We start from the raw sequence: 24,518 nt of genomic DNA on the forward strand, positions 1-24,518 counted from the left end.
TGTGTGGTGCGCTGTGTTGCATTGTGTGGTGCGCTGTGTTACATTGTGTGGTGCGCTGTGTTGCATTGTGTGGTGCGCTGTGTTACATTGTGTACTGCGCTGTGTTACATTGTGTGGTGCGCTGTGTTGCATTGTGTGGTGCGCTGTGTTACATTGTGTACTGCGCTGTGTTACATTGTGTGGTGCGCTGTGTTGCACTGTGTGGTGCGCTGTGTTACATTGTATACTGCGCTGTGTTGCACTGTTTTACATTGTGTGTTGCATTGTGTGGTGCGCTGTGTTGCATTGTGTGGTGCGCTGTGTTGCATTGTGTGGTGCGCTGTGTTGCATTGTGTTACATTGTGTGGTGCACTGTGTACTGCGCTGTGTTACATTGTGTGGTGCGCTGTGTTGCATTTTGTGGTGCGCTGTGTTGCATTGTGTGGTGCGCTGTGTTGCATTGTGTGGTGTGCTGTGTTACATTGTGTGGTGCGCTGTGTTGCACTGTGTGGTGCGCTGTGTTACATTGTGTACTGCGCTGTGTTACATTGTGTGGTGCGCTGTGTTGCATTGTGTGGTGCGCTGTGTTACATTGTGTGGTGCGCTGTGTTGCATTGTGTGGTGCGCTGTGTTACATTGTGTACTGCGCTGTGTTACATTGTGTGGTGCGCTGTGTTGCATTGTGTGGTGCGCTGTGTTACATTGTGTACTGCGCTGTGTTACATTGTGTGGTGCGCTGTGTTGCACTGTGTGGTGCGCTGTGTTACATTGTATACTGCGCTGTGTTGCACTGTTTTACATTGTGTGTTGCATTGTGTGGTGCGCTGTGTTGCATTGTGTGGTGCGCTGTGTTGCATTGTGTGGTGCGCTGTGTTGCATTGTGTTACATTGTGTGGTGCACTGTGTACTGCGCTGTGTTACATTGTGTGGTGCGCTGTGTTGCATTTTGTGGTGCGCTGTGTTGCATTGTGTGGTGCGCTGTGTTACATTGTGTGGTGCGCTGTGTTGCATTGTGTGGTGCGCTGTGTTGCACTGTGTGGTGCACTGTGTTGCATTGTGTGGTGCGCTGTGTTACATTGTGTGGTGCGCTGTGTTGCACTGTGTGGTGTGCTGTGTTGCATTGTGTGGTGCGCTGTGTTGCATTGTGTGGTGTGCTGTGTTGCATTGTGTGGTGCGCTGTGTTACATTGTGTGGTGTGCTGTGTTACATTGTGTGGTGTGCTGTGTTGCATTGTGTGGTGCGCTGTGTTGCATTGTGTGGTGTGCTGTGTTGCATTGTGTGGTGTGCTGTGTTACATTGTGTGGTGTGCTGTGTTGCATTGTGTGGTGTGCTGTGTTACATTGTGTGGTGCGCTGTGTTGCATTGTGTGGTGCGCTGTGTTGCATTGTGTGGTGTGCTGTGTTGCATTGTGTGGTGTGCTGTGTTACATTGTGTGGTGTGCTGTGTTGCATTGTGTGGTGTGCTGTGTTACATTGTGTGGTGTGCTGTGTTACATTGTGTGGTGTGCTGTGTTGCATTGCGTGGTGTGCTGTGTTGCATTGTGTGGTGTGCTGTGTTGCATTGTGTGGTGTGCTGTGGTACATTGTGTGGTGTGCTGTGTTGCATTGTGTGGTGTGCTGTGTTACATTGTGTGGTGCGCTGTGTTACATTGTGTAGTGCGCTGTGTTACATTGTGTGGTGCGCTGTGTTGCATTGTGTGGTGCGCTGTGTTACATTGTGTGGTGCGCTGTGTTGCATTGTGTGGTGCGCTGTGTTACATTGTGTGGTGTGTTGTGTTACATTGTGTGGTGCGCTGTTGCATTGTGTGGTGCGCTGTGTTGCATTGTGTGGTGCGCTGTGTTGCACTGTGTGGTGCGCTGTGTTACATTGTATACTGCGCTGTGTTGCACTGTTTTACATTGTGTGTTGCATTGTGTGGTGCGCTGTGTTGCATTGTGGGGTGCGCTGTGTTGCATTGTGTGGTGCGCTGTGTTGCATTGTGTTACATTGTGTGGTGCACTGTGTACTGCGCTGTGTTACATTGTGTGGTGCGCTGTGTTACATTGTGTGGTGCGCTGTGTTGCACTGTGTGGTGCGCTGTGTTACATTGTGTACTGCGCTGTGTTACATTGTGTGGTGCGCTGTGTTGCATTGTGTGGTGCGCTGTGTTACATTGTGTGGTGCGCTGTGTTGCATTGTGTGGTGCGCTGTGTTACATTGTGTACTGCGCTGTGTTACATTGTGTGGTGCGCTGTGTTGCATTGTGTGGTGCGCTGTGTTACATTGTGTACTGCGCTGTGTTACATTGTGTGGTGCGCTGTGTTGCACTGTGTGGTGCGCTGTGTTACATTGTATACTGCGCTGTGTTGCACTGTTTTACATTGTGTGTTGCATTGTGTGGTGCGCTGTGTTGCATTGTGTGGTGCGCTGTGTTGCATTGTGTGGTGCGCTGTGTTGCATTGTGTTACATTGTGTGGTGCACTGTGTACTGCGCTGTGTTACATTGTGTGGTGCGCTGTGTTGCATTTTGTGGTGCGCTGTGTTGCATTGTGTGGTGCGCTGTGTTGCATTGTGTGGTGCGCTGTGTTGCATTGTGTGGTGTGCTGTGTTACATTGTGTGGTGCGCTGTGTTACATTGTGTGGTGCGCTGTGTTACATTGTGTGGTGCGCTGTGTTGCACTGTGTGGTGCGCTGTGTTACATTGTGTGGTGCGCTGTGTTACATTGTGTGGTGCGCTGTGTTGCATTGTGTGGTGCGCTGTGTTACATTGTGTGGTGCGCTGTGTTGCATTGTGTGGTGCGCTGTGTTACATTGTGTACTGCGCTGTGTTACATTGTGTGGTGCGCTGTGTTGCATTGTGTGGTGCGCTGTGTTACATTGTGTACTGCGCTGTGTTACATTGTGTGGTGCGCTGTGTTGCACTGTTTTACATTGTGTGTTGCATTGTGTGGTGCGCTGTGTTGCATTGTGTGGTGCGCTGTGTTGCATTGTGTGGTGCGCTGTGTTGCATTGTGTTACATTGTGTGGTGCACTGTGTACTGCGCTGTGTTACATTGTGTGGTGCGCTGTGTTGCATTTTGTGGTGCGCTGTGTTGCATTGTGTGGTGCGCTGTGTTGCATTGTGTGGTGTGCTGTGTTGCATTGCGTGGTGTGCTGTGTTACATTGTGTGGTGCGCTGTGTTACATTGTGTGGTGCGCTGTGTTACATTGTGTGGTGCGCTGTGTTGCACTGTGTGGTGCGCTGTGTTACATTGTGTACTGCGCTGTGTTACATTGTGTGGTGCGCTGTGTTGCATTGTGTGGTGCGCTGTGTTACATTGTGTGGTGCGCTGTGTTGCATTGTGTGGTGCGCTGTGTTACATTGTGTACTGCGCTGTGTTACATTGTGTGGTGCGCTGTGTTGCATTGTGTGGTGCGCTGTGTTACATTGTGTACTGCGCTGTGTTGCACTGTGTGGTGCGCTGTGTTACATTGTGTACTGCGCTGTGTTACATTGTGTGGTGCGCTGTGTTGCACTGTGTACTGCGCTGTGTTGCACTGTGTGGTGCGCTGTGTTACATTGTGTACTGCGCTGTGTTACATTGTGTGGTGTGCTGTGTTGCACTGTGTACTGCGCTGTGTTACTTTGTGTGGTGTGCTGTGTTGCACTGTGTGGTGCGCTGTGTTACATTGTGTGGTGCGCTGTGTTACATTGTGTGGTGTGCTGTGTTACATTGTGTGGTGCGCTGTGTTGCATTGTGTGGTGCGCTGTGTTACATTGTGTGGTGCGCTGTGTTACATTGTGTACTGCGCTGTGTTACATTGTGTGGTGCGCTGTGTTGCACTGTGTGGTGCACTGTGTTACATTGTGTGGTGCGCTGTGTTACATTGTGTGGTGCGCTGTGTTGCATAGTGTGGTGCGCTGTGTTACATTGTGTGGTGCACTGTGTTACATTGTGTGGTGCGCTGTGTTACATTGTGTTGTGCGCTGTGTTACATTGTGTGGTGCGCTGTGTTGCATAGTGTGGTGCGCTGTGTTACACTGTGTGGTGCGCTGTGTTACATTGTGTACTGCGCTGTGTTGCATCGTGTGGTGCGCTGTGTTGCATTGTGTACTGCGCTGTGTTACATTGTGTGGTGCGCTGTGTTACATTGTGTACTGCGCTGTGTTGCATCGTGTGGTGCGCTGTGTTGCATTGTGTACTGCGCTGTGTTGCATTGTGTGGTGCGCTGTGTTACATTGTGTACTGCGCTGTGTTGCATCGTGTGGTGCGCTGTGTTCCATCGTGGTGTCACTTTGATACTGTGCTGCGGTCTGTCGTGTGGTTTAGTTTCTTATCCTTCGCCGGCACCTCCGATTTCCGCGGTTGGCTAAGTATGGTGCGAAAGAAGTTCAACATGCATATGTTGTCTTACATTGTGTTATGTTGCCGTGTGATGTTCCGTTGCATTGTGTTGTGTCTCGTCCGATTGTGTTGCGCTGTGCTACAATGTGTTACGTTGTATTGTTGCGTCATGTTGCACCGCGTTTTGTCGTGTTGCATTACGGCGGCGTGCCGCTGCGAATCGTTCCCCATTGCGTCACGTCATCTTGCGTCCTTGCTTCGTAATGTCTTGTTGTTGTTGCTGTTGTTGTTCACTCAGGCTCCGTGATCCTGCTGGGCAGGACCCACATGTTCCGCTTCAATCACCCGGCGCAAGCGGCCAAGCTGCGGCAGCGACGCAGCGTGAGCCCCCCACTACCCCACAGCTGCCCCCCCCCCACCACCACCACCACCACACTCCTCGCGGGGGCTGTCGTGGGCCCCGTCTCGAATTCCCCTCCTCTACCTCTTTGTAGCGCGGTGCCTGGGCCCCTCCGCTGCATTTGGGCCCAGCGGTGGTGCTGGTTCCTTCTGTGTATGTTGAACTTCTTTCGCTCCGTACGTAGCCAACCGTGCTAACCGGAGGTGCGGCCAGAACTCGCAGTACCTGTCACGACACGTGCCATTCCTCGGGGGCCCTGAGCAGAAATAAATTTTTTAGCGGCTCTCCTTTCACTTCGTAAAGTCCAGTGGTGACTATGCTGCTGCTGCTGCTGCACGTGGCCTGTAGTACAGCATTGAGGAGGCAGCAGCCAGGGTTGGTGGATCACACAAATGTTGTGAAACTCCTCATCCCGTGAGCATCGAGGTGCCACGTGTACCAAGGCTCGCCAGCGGAGGGCAGTAGAGCAAACAAAAGTGGATTCCACCTGTCCCATCTGTGTGCGCGGATTTTTTTCTTCCGGTTTCCTCCCATATTCATAATCAAGATCTTTTTTGGGTTAGATCGCGTAAGAACAAATGTGTCGTAACCCTCCACCACCGGACACAGCCAGTAAGGTTTGTCATTAATTGGCCAATAACAGCCCCACTATATAGGGGACTGTAGAGCTTGGACGAGTGTCGATAGCGCCGGCTCCTCGCGCCTCCTGAGTCGTCGTCTCCCTTCGAGAGGGAAGAAATGCTGTGCTCATTTCAAGTTGAAATTATCATCACATAGTCGAGAAGATAGGAAATGTGGTGAGACTGAGTGACAAGAGAGAGAGATGCAGACAATGTAGATACGAGAGACGTTCATTGTTTTTTTTGAGTGACTATCAGCTTATTTTTTTTGCGGGATTTGAATTTGAGCCGACGTTTGATGATGCGCCCATATATTTGTTTCACGAATCCCCGGGGGCCCCCCTTGAGCTGCTAGGGAGGGGGTGCCCTGCTGCGCTTGGTTCGCTTACGCGTGGCGCTCCCACGGGTCACGCACCGCCAGCACCCTCGATAGCCACTCCACTGACCCCCCCCACCCCCGCCAGCTTTGAATACCAGAAATAAGTCACAAAGACAAAGATCCCCCGTAGAGCTTCAATAGACTGTTGCTGTTAGCGAGTAGCAGCACCTGTGAAGGCCGGCACGGCACACGAGGGGGTGGGTGGCCAGCACCACGCCCGGCCGCCTTTGTCTCCCCAGTGGCGATGTTTACACACCGCACCGGGTACTCATTTGAGGCCGAGTCGACCTAGGGGAGGCCCAGGACCGGTTCAGATAATCGTCACCGGTGTTGGCTGTGAGCGGGAATCGAACTCGGGTCGCCGGGTTCGTAGCGCAGCGCGCTAACCCCGACACCACCGCTCCCCACATAAACAAATCACCACTCACCCCCACCACTGTGAAGGCGGTGGAGGAGAGGGCCAGGCAGGGAGGGGGCTGTGATCATGCGTGAGGGTGTGTGACCGGGTCTACAGCAGCAGCATCACTCACTCACCCACTCACCTACGCACTGAACCCCTCCGATTAGCACGCCTGTTCCTTGCAGTCGCCTCAGATGGCGACATCTGCTTATAAGCGATATCCTGGACACGAATAACGGTCAATTGTAACGCGAGGCGATTCGACGCACTTATCGCACGCATCAATCTTTACGAGCTCCCCCCCCGGGCCACTCCCCACACCGCTTGGCTCACATGGCCACCGCTTTGTTTTAATTCAACGGCCGCGTGCAAGCGACACGCAAGCAGTGTTCCACAGTGGACCGCGATCCCAGAGCTCGGCCCAGCATCCCGGAAGAGGGGAAGGGAGGGTTTTTTTGCAGGTTCACATCTCGGGTCGGAATTGGCGGGCCGACTCGGGTCCATCTTACATTCCGCGGTTGATATTTTAACGAGTACCGTTTGATGGACCGTGGTAGGGTCGCGATGTTTTCAGACAAAAAACATTTTCTGCTCACGTTATTTGTTTTTTCTGGAATTTGCTGTCCCGGAAGGCGCCGGAGGCCCCACCGACTGAAATGAGCGAATGCGGAGAAACAAGCGTTTGCTTCGCTACCATTATTTCATTACCCAGAGTTCTTAATGATGGGTGGAGCATTGGTGCGCTGTGAACATGCTGGCCTTGAGTTCTGAACATGCTGGCCTTGAGTTCAATTCCCAGCCACGGCTAACACCAGTGTCCAATGATATCTGAACCGGTCCTGGGAACTCCCCTTCACAAATCCACGCTTGCCATTGTGGTGAAGTATGGTCAAACGACCAACCAGCGACCCAGACGGTGTGGGGAGGTCCTGGTCCAGCAATGCTTTGGCACTGAGATTGCTCCTGGACACGGTGGTGTGTATGTTGTTGCCCACCCCCTGTGGTGCTGTGCCGGCCTTCAGAGGTGCTGCTCGCGAACAGCACTTGCCCCAACAGTCTATTAAGGCTACAGGGGGGATCTTTGTTGTGTGTATGTGTCGTGGGGAGCGGCAGCGCAGTGGTTTAGCGCAATCCGGTCCAAACCCGTCAACCCAAATTGGATTCCGGCTCGGAGCCAAAATCGGTAACGAATATCTGAACCATTCCTGGGCCCCCTCCCCTAGATGGACTAAATATTGTACCCAGTGCGCTGTTTAAACATCGCCACTGGAGGAGACATGGGCGACAGGGCGTGGATCTGGCGACCCACCCTGTCGTGTGCCGTGCCACCCTGTATATGTGCAACTCGCTTACAACACTTGCCCCAACAGTTTGTTAGCGCTACAGGGGGATCTTTGTCTTGGTGTGCAGGTGGGAGAGTTCCCGCAAGGCAGCTGGCTCTCGCTCATCAGCTCGGGCTCTGGAGACACCTGGGACGGGTGGCCGGGTAGCCCCGCTTCAGACTCCAACTTGTCTTCCCCCAGCCTCATCGCCAGGTGTGTGGTGCACGGTGCGCACGCGTGATGGGTGGAGATTTGCTGAGCATTTCTGTGAGGTCCTGGGGGAGGGGAAATCCCTCAGCCAGGAAAACATCGTGGCACAAAGTGGGGATGACCCTGCTGAGGCTGCAGTGCCTCAAATATTGGAAGAAGTCACCCCCTGTGAGTGGCTGGCTGAGGTGCCATCTGTTGAGGAAGTACTGAAGGCGATCCAGAGTCTAGAGACCAGGAAAGGCACCAGGCAGAGATGATCCCTCAAGCGAAATACTGAGGGACAGACTGCCCTATATGACATCATAACAAGTCTGGACCACTAGACAGGTTCCGCAGGATTGGAAGGATGCCCTGGTGGTACCCCTCTTTATGAAGGGGGACCGCACAGACTGTAGCAACTACAGGGGCATCTCACTCCTCAGTGTGCCGGGAAAGGTCCTGGCAAGGATTATTCAACATCGCCTTGCCAGGCACGCAGAGGAGAGGCTTGCGGAGCCCCAATGCGGTTTCAGGAAAGGGCGGTCCTGCCTATGATACCATCAGTAGGCCTGGGCTCTGGGTTGTTATTCGTGCTTTTAAGGACCTTCATGATGGTGAGCGGGCCCGGGTAAAACTAAGTGGCTGGGAGTCAGAGCCATTCCCTGTACACCTTGGGGTGCGACAGGGATGTCCTCTGGCTCCCACATTATTTAACCTCTATTTTGACCACGCAGTTCGTGAAGCCTTCAATAGCTGTACCGGGGGAATCTCCATTTGGTACAGATATAATGGAAGGCTGATCGATGCCCGGGTGCGGTCAAGGGATGGCTCCCTATTGCTCAACCACGTTATGTATGCCGATGATTTGGTAATAGCTGCTCATTCAGAGGAGGAGTTGGAGATGCTGCTGCTGAGACTGGAGCGTGCCACTAAGAGATGGGGCCTTACCATCAGCCCCACCAAAACTAAGCACCTGCCTGGGTATTTTGTACCATCGGACACTCCACCCCCACAACTCCCAATCGGTGATGGGGCAGTTGTGGAGAGAGTGGAGAGTTTCACATACCTGGGCAGTGTGCTTATGACCGGCTCCAGTTTAACAGCAGAGGTCTCGCTCCGAATCAGTCGAGCGGCAATATCTTTTCATCGGTTTCGTAACGTTGTGTGGAAGCTACCTGGTCTGTCGCTCCGCACTAAGCTTCAGGTCTTCTCGGCCACAGTCATTCCCTCCCTTATCTACGCTTGCAAAACGTGGACCCCCCTAATGGAACATCTTTGCCGGCTAGAAACATTTAGGCTAGCCTGCCTATGATCCATCCTGGGTTTAACCAGGCTGGATTGTGTGAGGAGCTCACAAATCCCTTGAAAGATCTGGGCAAGGTCCCATTGGTGAGCTCCTCCGGCAGGCAAGGCTGCGTTGGCTGGGTCATGTAGCCCGCATGCCCAGCCACCGCATGCCGAAACAGCTTTTGTTCGGCTGGATCGAGGGGTCTAAACGGGCGCGGCACGGGCTAGAGAAGAGATGGAGTGATGTGGTGCAGTAGGACGTGGAGCTGAGTGGAATTGCTGATGACTGGTACCAGCAGTGTCAAGATCGGCCTCTGTGGAGGAGGCTCGTGAAGGACGCTACTGGGCAGTTGGAGGCAGTCGCCCTCCAACAACAACGGAGGGCGGAGGAGCGACGCTCACAACAACGAGCGGAGCGCCGGGTGGCTAAAGCACAGCAGGTTGGCACAGTAGGGGGCACAGGTGGTGCATCAGCCAGTCATCTCAGTCATCTCAGTCAGTCGACCCGTGGCACCTGGGTCTGCCCCGTGACCTCCTGCCAGCAGGCGTTCGACACTTCACGTGGCCTCAAGGTGCACATGGCCTGGCACAAGCGTCATGGTGACGTCACCACCACTTAGTGGCGGATGGTGGTTGTTGTTGCTGTAGTAGTGTCGCGGTTAGCGTGCTGCGCTACAAACCCGGCGACACGGGTTCCATTTCCGCTCACGGCCAACACCAGCGACGATGATTTGAACCGGTCCCGGGCCTCTTCTCGGTCGACTCAGCCTCAAATGAGTACCTGGTGCGATGTGTAAACATCGCCACTGGGGAGACAAAGGTGGACGGGTGTGGTGTTGGCCACGCACCCCCATCGTGTGCCATGCTCGCCTTCATCGGTGCTCGCTAACAGCACTTGCTTTTGGGTGTTAAATGCTATATGGGGAATCTTTGCCATTTGTCTACGCCAATTTTTAGGGGGAGCGGTAGCGTGGCGCTTAGCACGCTGCGCGATGGGTCCGGCACCCCAAGTTCCATTACCGGATGCCGTTACCATCAGTGGTGGATATCCGAACCCGTTCCGTGCTTCCCTTCGGTCGACTCGGCCCTAAGCGAGCACCTGGTGCGGTGTGTCAACACGAGCACTGGGGAGACAAAGGTGGCCGGTTGGGCTTGGTGCTGGACAGCATTACGCGCCTGTGTGCCGTGCGCCCTTCATAGGCGCTTGCGAATTGTCCCAGCAGTCTGTTAAAGGCTACACGGGGGATCTTAGTCTGTGTTTGCGTAGGTTACTGGATGTGTTAAGTGTGCTATAGAATGTGGTGTCTGTGCTTCTTCGGCCGGTGGTTACGGCTGTGTCGGTTCGTCGATTACGACCGATTGGCACGCTCGCGAAACGCTTACCCGTCGACTCATGTCCTCGAGTGTCAGTGGCCATTGCCCGACGATTCGGGCGATGGCCCTTCTTCATAGCACATAAACAGGCTTCAAGGCAGAGAGCAACTCGTCTCACCTGAAGGGGCGTAATCGCTGAGTGATTTGGCTGCTTGCTTCGTTTTTTGTTGCCCAAATGAGCACTGGGGGAGTGCCCAAATCCTGTTTACAGCCCTTGAGCCCATGGGTGGCAATTCCACATTGCTATGATGGGGGGGGAGGTAAAATTTATCCGTGGGACAACCACCCACAAAGCGATACCTATTTTATCAACCCCTTAGGGATGATGGGCTGAGCCAAACCGCTGAGTCAAACCGCTCAGCCACCCGGCCGGATCAATTGCCCCGAGTTACTATAAAAGGGTAAAAGAGATTAAAAACTGCTACAATGAAGCACAGCTCTCCGCTGCCAAAGTGTAAGTTGTTACATACTCTTTGGTTCTTTCGGTAAAGTCACGTAGGTATAACATTTTTTATAAAATAAAAATAAAATTAATTAAATCACGACGTTTCGGGTGCTACACAAGTGTTCGTCATCAGGTGTGACAACCACAGCAAGAAACAATTGCTGAAGTGGGCAAAAGGGGTGCTTGTATCAAGAGGCTATATAGGTAAGAGAGGGGGGGGGGGGGCGGAGCCAGGGAGGAGAGATAGAGAGAAACTTCAAATCTAGATGAAAAGTTGTTAAACGCCGCTTCGAATGCCGAGCGCATCTCTCTGGCGTGACTCAAACGTACATCTTAGCAAATCTTCCCGAGGGCAGCGAGGAGTTCCCAACGTGCGGTTGCGTGATACAGGAAGGTTCCACCGCCCCCTGCATTGCCTTTGAAACCGCACCACGTCCCCGTTTGTCTCCGTGCACGGAGCGAGCGACCCGGGACACGCGGGCAGAGAAGCTCAGGCTCGTTCAGAGAGGTCGCGAGCGAAGAAGCCTCCCTCATAGGCCGAAGGCGGCCGCGTCCAAATCACCCGGAATATGCCCCGGTCTCATCGCATCTCCAAAGCCGACGTGGGACTGAGCCCGGGTGGCTTCTGACGTGTTTAGCCGTCGGGCATAAACGGGCATCGCGGGCTCGGCAGGCTCGGCGGGCTCCGTGTGGTGGATAGCAGAGGCCAGTGCAGCAAAATCCTTTGTTGCATTGCGACTGCCAATGCCTGCCGTGTCTCCTGCAACTCAGCCTTCAACCGAGCTACGCGTTGCCAGCGTGGTTTAATTATGGTCAAGCAAGCACACGTGGCGTCGCGAAACCCCGAGCCAGCAGTGTGCTGGACAAAGGGGGGCTGTGTGGTACAGTATGTGGATAAGGTGAAAGCAAAAACCTTGAAATGCGCAAAGATGTTGAACTCGGAGACGGCACGGCGAGGCCAGGGCTGGAATAACCTTGGCACCTCTCTTAGATTTTTTTTGTTCGAGGTCCGGCAACGGCATTTTCACGACTCGTATCCGGGACAAAACCTTGGCGAAGATTGTAATAAGAAGAGCATCACGGTGGGGGTGGGGGGGGGGAGGCAGCTGGGTAGCTCAGAGTGCTGAGCAGCCCACGCTGAGGGCCCCGGGTTCGCCTGTGAGTGAAATCGGGTTCTCCGGTTCACTGAGTGGAATGGTCTCAGCTCTCGTCACCAATGATTGTACAGCAAATCCCCCCCTCCCTCTCCCATCACATTAAGCGTGGTTTTGCGCTCAATTTGGCCAGATTCCAGCGCTGAGGCTTACAATATCGGTTTGGCAGTCATGCGGCAGATATTGCTGTCCTACGCAGAGCAGGTTGTGGGAAAGTGTTGCCCTCTAACTGTGCGGAGCAGGGGTCGCTGTAAGGGATCTCAGAGGTAGCTCTTTGACATCCGCTGCTGTGGGCCATTGTCGAAGACGAAGCATTGTGCTGCTGTGCGAGAGATCCGAGTGTATACTCTGTCCCATTGTGTGATTGATGGACAGGGGCGGAGCCAGGGGGGTGACAGGGTAGACAATTGTCACCCCCGAAAAAAAATAAAAAATCGAAAATCTGAAACATTCTGCGTATAAGTGTACGACACTCGGTCTGGCGTCTAGTTCAACAGCCTGACTCTCTAATCATTCTTGAAATAAAAATTTGTTGAATGTCACCCCGGGCTGAAAATCCTGGCTCCGCCCCTGTTGATGGAGATAGCACAACGGGGTGAAAGCGAGCATAAATTGTAAAAAACTAAAAACCCATAAACTTCAAAATTTGTTTTTTTTTTTTACCAGGTAAGGCCCACTGAGCTATATAGGTCTTTTTCAGAAGCAATTTCGCCCCAAATTATAGCTCAGTGGAGTGGTTTATCATGTCAAGATTATAGCAGCCAAACACTCTAAGCGCATGTTTCTTTATGGGGAGGGAAAAACCGGAGGACCTGGGGAAAAATCCATGCCAGCAACAGGGATAGAGAGACACCGCAAACTCCAAAATATTCAGTCATCGTCAGGGTGGGGATAGAACCCACGCTCTCCTGTTTAGCAGGCGAGGGAGTTAACATCTCCTAGCCAATTAGCGGCGAGGTTTAAGATGCGTGCCGTGCCCTCGTAACGCCACGGCGTTCTCAGCAACAGGCACAACGCCAGAATGGCGGCGTTCGTGCCCGTGAGCGGCGCGACGCCCCCCCACCCGGAGCGGGGGGGCCCTATCCCGGCCCCAGATTAAAACGCGCCGTTTTCTGGCGAAGCGTTCGCAATGCCAAACGGTTGAACTCCCCCCCCCTCCCCTCCCCTCGCCCCAGCCCTTTCCGATTTTAATTTGGCCCTTGGACTTTGCGTTGCGTTCAGGAATGGGGGAGGTCGCTCTAGCCGCCGCGGTGGGGGGCGGCTGTCGTCAGCTTTCATACCGGGGCTGTTTTAATATCCCCCCCCCCCCCGTTGCCGCCGCTCCTCCCCCGAAGCCCACTGGGGCAATTTTTGATGGCGAGGTTGTTGCTCGTCGGTGGCCAATGGACCCGGCGTCGGCGCGTCGCGACGCTCGCGAGCCGTTCGCGACTCGTTCGCTCCACCGGAGCGACGAAGTCGGGGGCCCGCCTTGCAAGGCGCTCGCTGGATTCTGGCATCGCGTGGCCGCGAGAGATGAGACGAAGGGTTTGGGGGACTCATGAACCAGCAGTGCATTGATCATGGTTGATGGTGGTGATGATGACCTGTGATGCCGGATATCTGTGAGAAAAAAAGGGTTTATAGCTCATCAGATGCATCCAGTATAAATGAATATTCTGATTCTGTTGATGACCCATTTTCTTCAAAATTAACAAATTACTCTGTGATGCTGTTGCATTGGCTGTGGTACACAAGCAGAGTTCACAACACGGCTCAAAGCTTTCGTCACCAACACTGTGGCCCGTAAAATAAAAAACAAATGATTGGCAATATTTCGTGCAATGGCGCTTCTTCAATCTGACAAACACCCCTAGATTTGCCCCCCCCCACCCCCTCTCTCCCACATATTATCTGTAACATTTTGTTTAAGTTTATACAACTTTTCCTATGCTTTATCCAAGCTAAAATTCAAGGACGCAGAAGAGAGTTTCAAATAAAAAAAAATAAAGATTAGGATGGTAAAAATGTTTGGTGATGATTTTTCTGACCTAAGTCAAAGCTCATCATGAGGTCATCATCAGTACCATTGGTCCTGTGACTCTTTCTGGTTGGATTGGGCCCGACCTCGCCTCCGTACGATGAAAGTAAGTCCTGAGACTCTCTCAGAGATGGACAAATGACGTCTGTTATGATGCAGACGTAATAATTATGATGTGAAGCAAAAGGCAATGAAGAGAATGGTCTTGCAAACTGGAGGGGCGGTGGCTTCAGCTGACATCGCAACAACTCGGTAGCAACACCGATCCTGCGTGAAGGCGGGAGTGTTCACGGGCTTGCAACGACAAGAGCGCTTCGCAGAAGAGGCTCTAAACCAGCTCACGGAGCATGAGTTTCTGCTGCCCGAAGATGCTGCTGGTTGCTGCTGGTTGCTGCTGGTTGTGTCGCCGCCTCTTGCGCTGGGGTCAAACGTTCTCTGCCGACGGAAACTCAACTTCTCCCTGGTTAATTGCGTTTGGCAAAGCATTTGGCAATCCCGGCCAGCGTCGGCCGTGGGTCCCCTCCCGGCCGGCACTCGTCACTGTTGCAAGCATCGAGAGAACACGGGGGGGTGGGGGGGTGGATTTGTGATTTCGGTTAATTTTCTGGCGGGGGAATCTGGTGGCCCAGGAGATGGCAGTAGAGCAAATCTTGTAATGGGTGTATCCGTATGGACCTTTATTAGGAGTATCTCCTCTGATGTGCTGGGTTTCTCCGGTACACCGGCTTCCCTCCCACACGGAGCCAATGCAAGTAGGTCAAACATTTTAACGCAAAACCCTCCTGCAAACATCTTGAGACTTAGTTCAGACGTTTCTGGGTAATTGAATAATAATATTACAACGATGTCAGTGTTACATCGGTATACGATCACATCAAGGTGGTCAGTGTACTGCACTATTAACCCGGCTACCTGAGTTAGATTCCCGGCCACAGCTAACGTCCGTGGCAAGCGACATCTAAACTAGTCTATCTCCCCTTGGTCCCCTCACCAACCTGTCCCTGACTGGTGTGGTGAAGTATGGTCAAACACTCCCCATGACCCGCGTAAAGCAAAGCAATACAATACACACGGGGTCATGGGTGAATAACCAAATCCTTTCATGGGTGATGCGTTAGCATAGTGGTCAGAGCACGACACGAAAAACCTGGCTACCTGAGTTCGATTCCTGGCCACGGCGAACAGTGTACCAACAAGGGATATCTGAATGGGTCCTCGTGTCCGCCACCACCCATCACCAACGCACACTGACCGGCGTGGTGAAGTACGGTCAAACAACCCCCAATAACCCACGCGGTGCTGGGAGGCCTCCATCTAGCAGGGGATTGGTAACGGGCAGTACGTACAAATGTGACCTTACGCATTCACAGGGCAGCGACCCCCAGAGCTACTGAATCGCGGTACGAGCGCGCGTGGGGGTTTAGCCGCGCGGAATTAACCAGGTAATGTGAGTGGCAGGGGGATGGGCAGAGCCACTGAGCCTCTTAGCGATAAACACCGAGCCACTTTAATTACGACACTGGGAAGGCCGACGGCACACACGCTACCGCCGCGGCGCGTGTTTCCACGCGCCGAGCGCCCGTTCGCCTTTTAGATAATTTCGCCGACGGTGAAAAACGCGCGCCGTTTAACCGCCGATTGAAACCCTCACCTGGGAGTACTTCGCCGACCCGCACTGTCCAGCACGGTGAAGTATGGTCAAACGACCGCCCCAAGGCTTTCATCCTGCTACGAATTTCCACACGACGAAATGCCGCTTCGTTGAAGCCATCGTTTGTGACGGCCAGGTGGTCGCTCGTGAAAGAAATGAGCGATGCAGCTTGGCGGGTGCTTACCTGGTAAAACAAAAAGAGTTCAATTTTGATTTAAAGCTTTTGTGACTGCAGGGACTCATATTCTTGGTTCTTTCGGTGAAGTAACATAGAAGGGAAACAATAAAATAAAAAAAATATATAAAACAATAAAATTGTCACGAAGTTTCATGAGGCTATCCACATATACAAACACAGAGACAATTTCAACCGAGAAGATGGATTCTGGCTTAGCAATCATTGGAAGGATTTGATAAACCAGTTTAACACGTAGGCTTTCGCGACCAATATTATTCATAATAAAGGTTTTTGGGTTAGATCGTGTTTATTTATAAATGTGTCGTAACCCTCCACCACCCGACACGGCCAATCAGCAAAAAAAAAGTGTCACGTTGACAAAAGACAAATAATTCACTACTTTAGCCCACCGGTGTTTTGAAGAGTGAATCCACATTTACAGTTTGAGTACGACGTTTCGCTGGTAAATACATCCAGCATCATCGGGCAATTCGCCAGAATGGTAAAGCCCTCGCTTGCTCTCGGTTTTATATAGAGCAGCAGGGTGACGTCATCACTTAACTCATATCAGGTGCAGTGATTAGAGGCGGAGGGGGGGGGTATTGTAATTATATAATCGATTAGTAATCAGTAATTGGTTATGATTAGTAATGAGTTGTAGATTAGTAATTTTTTAAATCAAAATGTAATGTGTATTATTTAATAATACGCTTCCAGGCCGCACTAAGCCGGTAGCTTTCAGAGCGATTAAAGTTATTCTTGTTCCTCTCAATTTCAATGGATTCTCTAATTAGTCTTTGCCAGTATAATTAGTTTTACACACCACTGCAACATTGTCAAAATCAATTGAGTGTCCTTGTTGACAAGCATGTTCTGCCACTGCCGACAGTTGTGTTTGAGATAATTTAATATTTCTCTGATGTTCTTTTAGTCTTACGCTGATGTTACGTCCCGTCTGCCCAATGTAGCAGCTGCCACATGAACAATTAATCCGATATACACCTTCTGTTGAATGCCAAATCACGATCGCAAAGCAATACTGCTGAAAGCGACCAGATTGTTAAAACAATAAAAATTCCATATATCTCAGGAGTAACTGACAAATTAGCCCGTGTTTTGCAAAAGCAAAACATTACAGTAAGATTTGGTACAGTACACAAAATTCAAAAACTAGTATCTTGCACTAAAGGCGCATTACCTAAACTATCAACAGAAGGTGTATATCGGATTAATTGTTCATGTGGCAGCTGCTACATTGGGCAGACGGGACGTAACATCAGCGTAAGACTAAAAGAACATCAGAGAAATATTAAATTATCTCAAACACAACTGTCGGCAGTGGCAGAACATGCTTGTCAACAAGGACACTCAATTGATTTTGACAATGTTGCAGTGGTGTGTAAAACTAATTATTACTGGCAAAGACTAATTAGAGAATCCATTGAAATTGAGAGGAACAAGAATAACTTTAATCGCTCTGACAGCTACCGGCTTAGTGCGGCCTGGAAGCGTATTATTAAATAATACACATTACATTTTGATTTAAAGAATTACTAATCTACAACTCATTACTAATCATAACCAATGACTGATTACTAATCGATTATATAATTACAATACCCCCCCTCCACCTCTAATCACTGCACATGATATGAGTTAAGTGATGACGTCACCCTGCTGCTCTATATAAAACCGGGAGCAAGCGAGGGCTTTACCATTCTGGCGAATTGCCCGATGATGCTGGATGTATTTACCAGCGAAACGTCGTACTCAAACTGTAAATGTGGATTCACTCTTCAACACACCGGTGGGCTAAAGTAGTGAATTATTTGTCTTTTGTCAACGTGACACTTTTTTTTTGATAAACCATTTCGGGTCTTAATTGATTGATCACGCTTACGGTGGCTTTCAGACCGCATCCATTATTTTTCGTCTCCCCCCTCCTCTTTTCCGAACATAGATGGACTCATCCATCTGAACAAACTGTCAAATCGCTCTCCGTGGTGCTGACGTTAAAAATAACCGCCACTTTTTTCAAATTTTCTTGCTGTGGTTTTCACACCTGATGATGCAGTCGAAACGTCGTGAGAATTTTATTGGTTTATATATATTTTATTATTTTATTGTTTCCCTTCTACGTGACTTTACCAAAAGAACCAAGAAAAAGTTCAGTTTTAGTTTAATCATCCGGAAGCTGGACCACTGGGGTTACGTCAAGGGGACGTGAAAAGGCAAACGCGCCTTGGGTGGAGCTCAACTCCGTTGAAGGTCCCCGAAACGGTGGTGTGAAATTCCACATTCTCTCCAGAGGACACGCCCCTCCCCCCCGATCGGGGTTAAATAAATTATTTGGCGACGTTGCTACCGTTGGCAGGTGCTGCGTGAATGTAAATAACAAAAACAACTCAACACGATCGTCAACAGCCTTAAGATGATGTTTTCTCTTAGGTGACGTTTCGGGCAATAGGCCCTTGTTCATAGCACGTAAAAATCCTTCAAAGCAGATTGTAACTTGTATCTCTGAAGGGGCGCCATTGCTTAAACATACAGCCGTTGTGTTGGAGAGCAAATCCACAACATTTACAATCTGAGTACAACGTTTCGACCAGTAATTGATTGTAAATGTTGTAGATTTGCGCTGTACTAGTAACGAACTCGCATGTTCTGTTTACGTGACAAATCTTACTAATTGGCTGTGTTGGGTGGTTGAGGGTTTAACGATGCATTTATATTTACGCGATCTAACACAAAAAACCTCTTATGGATGCAGCTGATTGCTTCGTTTCTTGCTCAAATGAGCATTGAGGCAGTGCTCATATTTCATTTTCAGGCAGTGTTATTGACGAATGTGAGCTTTTTTGTCGGGATTAGTCTAAGCATTAATTGATCTTTCATTTGAAAAAAATCAAGTGGAGCGGTGGCACAGAAGCTCACGCACGGCACCATAACCCTGGCGACTTGAGTTCCATTCCCAGTTGGTGATCCATAAAGTATCAGGCCGTGATCTGAACCAAGTGACTTGTATCTCTGAACATGATTAAGACGTAAAAATCAATATACCTTCAGGGCATGTCGCCGTGGTGTAACGGTGAGCCCTCTCGACTTGCAATTCAGAGGTAGCCAGTTCAATTTGATCTTCCGGCGTGGCAGTTGAAACAATGGTGGAAGTTTCTTCAATCCGCTCCAATACCGCTTCTGTCCACCCAGCGGTGTGAATGGTTTCACCGCAGTCGATCGGCAGGTCGCGTTCAGTGCGGTTGTGAGGACTCCCACCTGCTTCAAGACTAACTCGTTGTTAATTATAATTTTTAATTTTACCAGGTAAGGCCCACTCTGCCATACAAGCTTTTTGTCAGAAGCGACCTGGCCATCCCAAATGATGGCTCAACGAAGTGGCTTATCACGTGGAAATTTATAGCAGCTGAACACTCGAAACGCACGCGTCTAAATGTGGAGTGAAAAACCGGAGGACCCGGAGAAAAATTCGCACGACCACGGGGAGAACATGCAAGCTCCAAATATACAGCAGCAGGCGTCAGGGTTGGGATCGAACCCACGACCTCCTTCATACCAGGCGAGGCAGTTAACATCTCGCCAGCGTGGAAGAGTAGGCCCAGTGCTCTTGGAGGGGGGGCTCAGCTCCCTCGCCCTCCCGCCAGTGGTAGCGTGAGGAATCAATCACAGGTCTGCATCTTTACTTCTAAAACAAACATATATATACAATTATACAATTGTATATATATACACAATTGGTAACGGCGGACCTCTCTTTCTGTCGGGACTCTGACCTGGACGTGCGAGCGCTGCTTGTCCTGTGTGCCGGCGGGTGGGAGTGAGGTCGCTGCGGTTTTGCCTGTGATTCCCTGTGATGCCGCCTTTTCGCTATTTTAAACAGAGGATGAAGTTGGTGGAGGGGATAAAGGGGAGGTGGTCAGGGCCCTGTGGGAGGGGTGGACACCCCAGGATTTAACGCTTCTTAGCGCCGCGAAGCCGAAACCGTTCTCCCCAAGCCCAAGGGCCAGGCCACCCTAAACGTGCCCGATGTCGTCGGCTCGCCGAAGCGAGGCAGGGTTGAGCCTCGTTGGTACTTGGGTTGGAGATCAGAATCTTTATTTAGACTGGAGGAATCTGGTGGGCTATGAAGCTCTCTGTATGTATCTATGTGTGTATGTAAGTGAACTTCTTTCGCACCGTACGTAGCCAATCGTACTAATCTGAGGTGTTGGGGAAGGACAACAAACTAAACACAAAAAGCAGTTCTAAAGAAATTAATTTAAATTTAGATTGAAAAGTGCATAGCTCCAGTGGCTTCCTAATATCGGAAGGAAGAGCGTTCCAGATGGCCGCAGAAGCGCATCTGAAAGCGCGCGATGCGGTGACCGTCTTTGTTCTATGGCTAGCCAAAAGTCACTGCAAGGATGACCGGAGTTCACGTGATGGCTTATGCTCCTTGACGAGATCAGCAAGGCATTGTGGTTCATTCGTGGCAAGCACTTTTTGTGTGTAATGAGTGCGACCTTATAATGTGTTTGTTGGGCAACCCGAAGCCAAAGCAGCTTGGCGAGCACTGGATGGACATGGTCAGATCTTGCAGTAAAATATCTTTCACATCTTTTTTCGCAGATGTCCAGTCGGGGCGAGATGGCCTTAGTGGATATCAGGCTGCGAGCTGGCCAGGAGATTAGAGTACACAAAAGGATTCATGAATATGGCGCAGAACTTGAGAAACGTTTGAGTGTCACCCTCACACGTGAGGGTTTTCTCTGGGCATTCTGTTTCCTCGTTCATCGCAATGGCCAAACATCAACAATGCAGGGCCCTCCTGAAAAATAAAGTCCTGAGACTTGGTCAAGTTTATTCCATCCTATGAAGTCGGAGACGGCAACACGTGGACACAGTGGGTGTGAGACATTAATCTGCTGGGCAGTGAGATGAGATGGTTCACGTGGCAGTACAGCAAGTAGATTGCTAAGAAGGCGTCTGTGTGAGTGAGTGGTCGAGTGTTCTCCCTTTGCATGCATGGGGCATAGCAGTTTTCTTCCACATTCAAAACGTCACAATCGGGAATTTGGCACAACATCCAAAGCACCACTCGCTCCCTTCAAGTCTTAAACAATATTGTTTAAGGTAATGAGTTTGTATAAATATCTTTTTAAATGTTTAAATAAGTTTAAATAAATAAGTGTATGCGTCTCAGGTGCTCTGAGGTTACACGAAGGACATTGGTTGTCCTATGGACACACTGGCCTCCACCATGGGAATGTGGAATTTACACCAATGGCTCGGTGTGAATAAGCACCACCACGGGGCTTGTTGGAGCGGGTAGACACGTTGACTCTTTGAAGTTGACTGCTTTGCAATGAGGCGTTTAAAGATGAGGAGTCTGTACACTCGCCCTGCCTACCGCTCCCCTCTCGTCTCGCTCTCCTTCACTCCGCGTGTTCTCTGCTCCAGCAACCAAGGCCTTGTGCCAAAACCCTCAACCACCCTCTGCTCAAAGGGAGGTCACTCATCCCTGCTGCTGGGCCCGTTGTCTGGAAGAATTCCCTCCCGTGGCCGCTATCGGTGCTGCCGGACACCCTGCCCCTGCTCAAGTCCAGGCTGAGGGCCTTCTCCTCTGCCTGTGATTGACTGCCTCCTGTCTGTAATGTGATTGAAAATCCCACCTAAATTAAATATATAAATACCTCCCTTGCCTGCACCTGCGTGGTACATAGGGTTACCACTTCTATGGTACATCGAACTGGGACGTATCGCAGAAAGATATCGCACAATTCCGGAATTGGAGACTGCATGTCAATACGTCGTCTTGAGTGCTGTATTTTCATGCAAGTGACAAAAACAACCGGGGCATTTGATGTCCAGTGGAAGATGTACATACTTCTCAGAACAATCCTGGGAAAACCAGTGGTACATACGTCTAGATTATTGTACAGTGCAATATGCAGTTGCATTGATCTGCTCTGTGAAATCAAAGGGAGTTGTAATTTGTGCATTTGGGTTCGATTCGCATTGCGGGTGCATGCAATTCCATGCAGATTCGCATTGCACGTGCATTGCAAGTGCATTGCAGATGCAGTGCAGGTGCATTGGAGGTGCATTGCAGGTGAATATTACTAAAGCCCCCCCCCCCCCCCCCCTTGACATTACTGTTACGCGTCATCTGTTCTCTTTAATTATATCATATTTCTAAAAAAACTAAAACAATAAGGCTCCGCGTGTCTCCAGCGGTAGCCCAGGTTACCTTTCACAGAGTGTGGCTCCGTTCGGTTTTTTGTTCGTTTCCAGGGAGGGGGGGGCGGGTTTGTGTTCACGGCGAAATGCTCCGCTCGTCGCACGACGCGCCGATTTGTTTTCCCCGAGTGATTTCACGGCCTAGCGGGCAGCGCGCTTTCCCTTGCCTGTGGGGGTGCGGAGGTCGGTGTGCTCGGGTACAACCTCGGGAGCGCACGAACAATGGCCGGCGGCTGTTATGCGCCGGTGTTCGTCGCCGTTAAGATTGGGATGTTTGCGTGCAACGTGCGCGGGAGACGCTGGATTTACTCGGCGGCTCGGTGCGATCGCGCCCCGAGAAGCTACGCAGCAACTGTGGGCGGATGTATTTTGTGGAAAAGAGGCAGTCGCTCGTCGGCAGAGGAGAAGAGGAGGCAGGGGGTCGATAGCACGCACGGCTGGCGGGGGGGGGGTGACAGTTCCAGGCCACGGGGGCAGCACCGTAGAACGAGCGACGTTGCACGGACCTCCCGCCGAGGTCGTTCGCTCGGGTATTAACTCAGAACGGTTGAACCAAGGTGTTGGGCGCGTCGGATTAGACGGAACAAACACGCGACCGGGCTGACGGACGCGGGCTGACGGACGCGGGCAAATCTGGCGGCCGTGAATGCGGATCACGTGCGGGGGAGGGTTAAGCCCGATGCCCCGGGAGGGAGGGCGGCGAGACCCCCGCGGCAGCTGCCTCGGCCACGGCAGCCACGGCACTCGCGACGGCGGCGTGCGCGCGTGCGTGCGTGCCGCGCTCGCTTCGATGAATAACTCGCCGCTGTGTTGTCCCATCGCCCCGGACGACAGCGCGGGGGCCGAGAGGGGAGGAGGAGGAGGAGGCGGAGGAGGAGAGCGTGGGCCGGTGTGCGCGCGGAGCGGAGAGGAGGGCGGGGAAGAGGAGGAGCGGCCGGAGCAGCGAGCGCTGAACGGCGGTGGCAGGTGAGAGAGGGGGGAGCGAGAGGGCCTTCTCCCGGGGCAGGGGGCTTCTCCGTGCTGCGGGCCCCCTTGTTTGTCTCTTGCGTGCGCGGCCCCATGCCGTCATTTCCCCCTGCGTTGCCGTAGAGAATCTCTGTCGCGTTGTGCGTAGATGCCGAGCTGCGGTTAGCGGTTGCTCTGTTGTCGTGTACTTTTCCCCCTTCGGCCCGGGTGTTTTTTTTATCGTGTTGAGTGATAGCTTAGTGATCGCCCGCCTGTCGATGTCGTTCCCATAAAGCTGTGCTTTATTTAGCCTAGGTGTGATTGGTTATCTTTTCGATGATTAGCATCGGTGTGTTATGTTTTTTTCAATTAAAAGTAATTTCACGGCGTTCATATATGTATATATAAAAAAAAACGTTTTACGGCTCGTGTAAGTTTGCAAATACGTTGCAGCGACAACTTGGCGAGTTGGCTCATAGCTTGAGAAACGACGGATTAAGCGCAGGAGGCAGACGCCGCTCAAGAGAAACAGAATGCGGTGCGGAGCGAGTGACAATGAGTTGCAGGCCTAGCGGAGGGGGGGGGGGGGTGGTGTCAGTGGGGGGCCAGAGCGCTAAACGGAGAGAATGCAAATGATGCGGAGCAGTGTAAGGCGCCGAGACGGATAGCGACACAAAGGCCGAGCGACGAGGGGGAAAGGCTGCTCAGCGTCGCAGAGCGCGGCACGGAGAGATCGCGACCGCGACGAGAGTTTGACGCGTGGACGATCGGGGACACGGCGTGGGGTCGGAAAAGGAGAGAGGCAGAGGAAGGAGACTGCGGGCGCCACTGACGAGCGGCCGAGTTAGGGGGATGTTCTCGGCCGCGGATGTGACCATGTCTTCTCCACGGCGGTTCGTGAAGTTGGGATCAAAGTGGCTCATCCCGGGAATGCTGCACTTTCAGGACTGGCTGTCACACTTCAGGTGAATGATCCCCCTTGACCTTCGCGATGCCGCCGCGACGCATGCCGCTGCAGCCTCTCTGCGCGCAGTTGTTCGCTAACCGCCGGATTTTATCGTGACTTTTGTTTAAACTTCTGATTATCAAAATAATGATTTCGCCAAACAGTTCAAAGGTCATTGCCCTTATGTATTGTCATAAATAATTGATTCAGTGTGAGACTCTTTTTTTTATTTAACTTGCTCAGATTGCCACTGCCGCCTTGCTATTTGCTTTTCCCTGTATTGATCAGAAGCACAAGGGAGGTTGATTGGTCGACACGCGGTCGTGTTCAGCCAATCGTGAGCAAGAGTTATTGATGATCTTGTCGACTTTGTTCAGTCTGTTCTTGCGCGTGGCAATCTGTTCTGGAGCTAAATTCCAATGCCCGAGGTCTTGAGGCCACGACGAGAGGGCTTCGGGGGAGAGTTCCCGCAGTTGCTGCTCTTCCGTGACTTTGAGATGTTGGGGAAAATGTTTTCTCGGTCACATCGTGAGATTGTTGGCCACTGCAAATAACTGATTTGTTCTCAGGTCACGGGCTGCTAGTCCGGAGCTATGCAGTGTTGGGTGATTGGCTCTGAAAAGCACGTGGACTTCACGTAGACTCCACGCACACTCGCACACTCGCTCACTCGCTCATGCGCCCAGGACATTGC

General features: G+C 51.6%; 1 protein-coding gene across 4 annotated transcripts in view; it reads left to right on the plus strand.

The window, feature by feature from the left end:
* Positions 1–24,518, plus strand: part of LOC116943328 (uncharacterized) — a 158,806-nt gene that overhangs the window by 82,724 nt on the left and 51,564 nt on the right. For 3 of the 4 annotated variants that reach the window (XM_032956122.2, XM_076067630.1, XM_032956123.2), the window contains exons 19-21: positions 4,582–4,664; positions 7,493–7,617; positions 22,768–22,899. In XM_032956122.2, the coding sequence (XP_032812013.2) occupies positions 4,582–4,664; positions 7,493–7,617; positions 22,768–22,899 (340 nt within the window). The other variant, XM_032956125.2, reaches the window with a different exon arrangement.

The sequence above is a fragment of the Petromyzon marinus genome, chromosome 17 (assembly GCF_048934315.1).
Source record: "Petromyzon marinus isolate PM22_M1 ecotype Great Lakes invasive population chromosome 17, UKy_Petmar_22M1.pri1.0, whole genome shotgun sequence".
Lineage (NCBI taxonomy): Eukaryota > Metazoa > Chordata > Hyperoartia > Petromyzontiformes > Petromyzontidae > Petromyzon > Petromyzon marinus.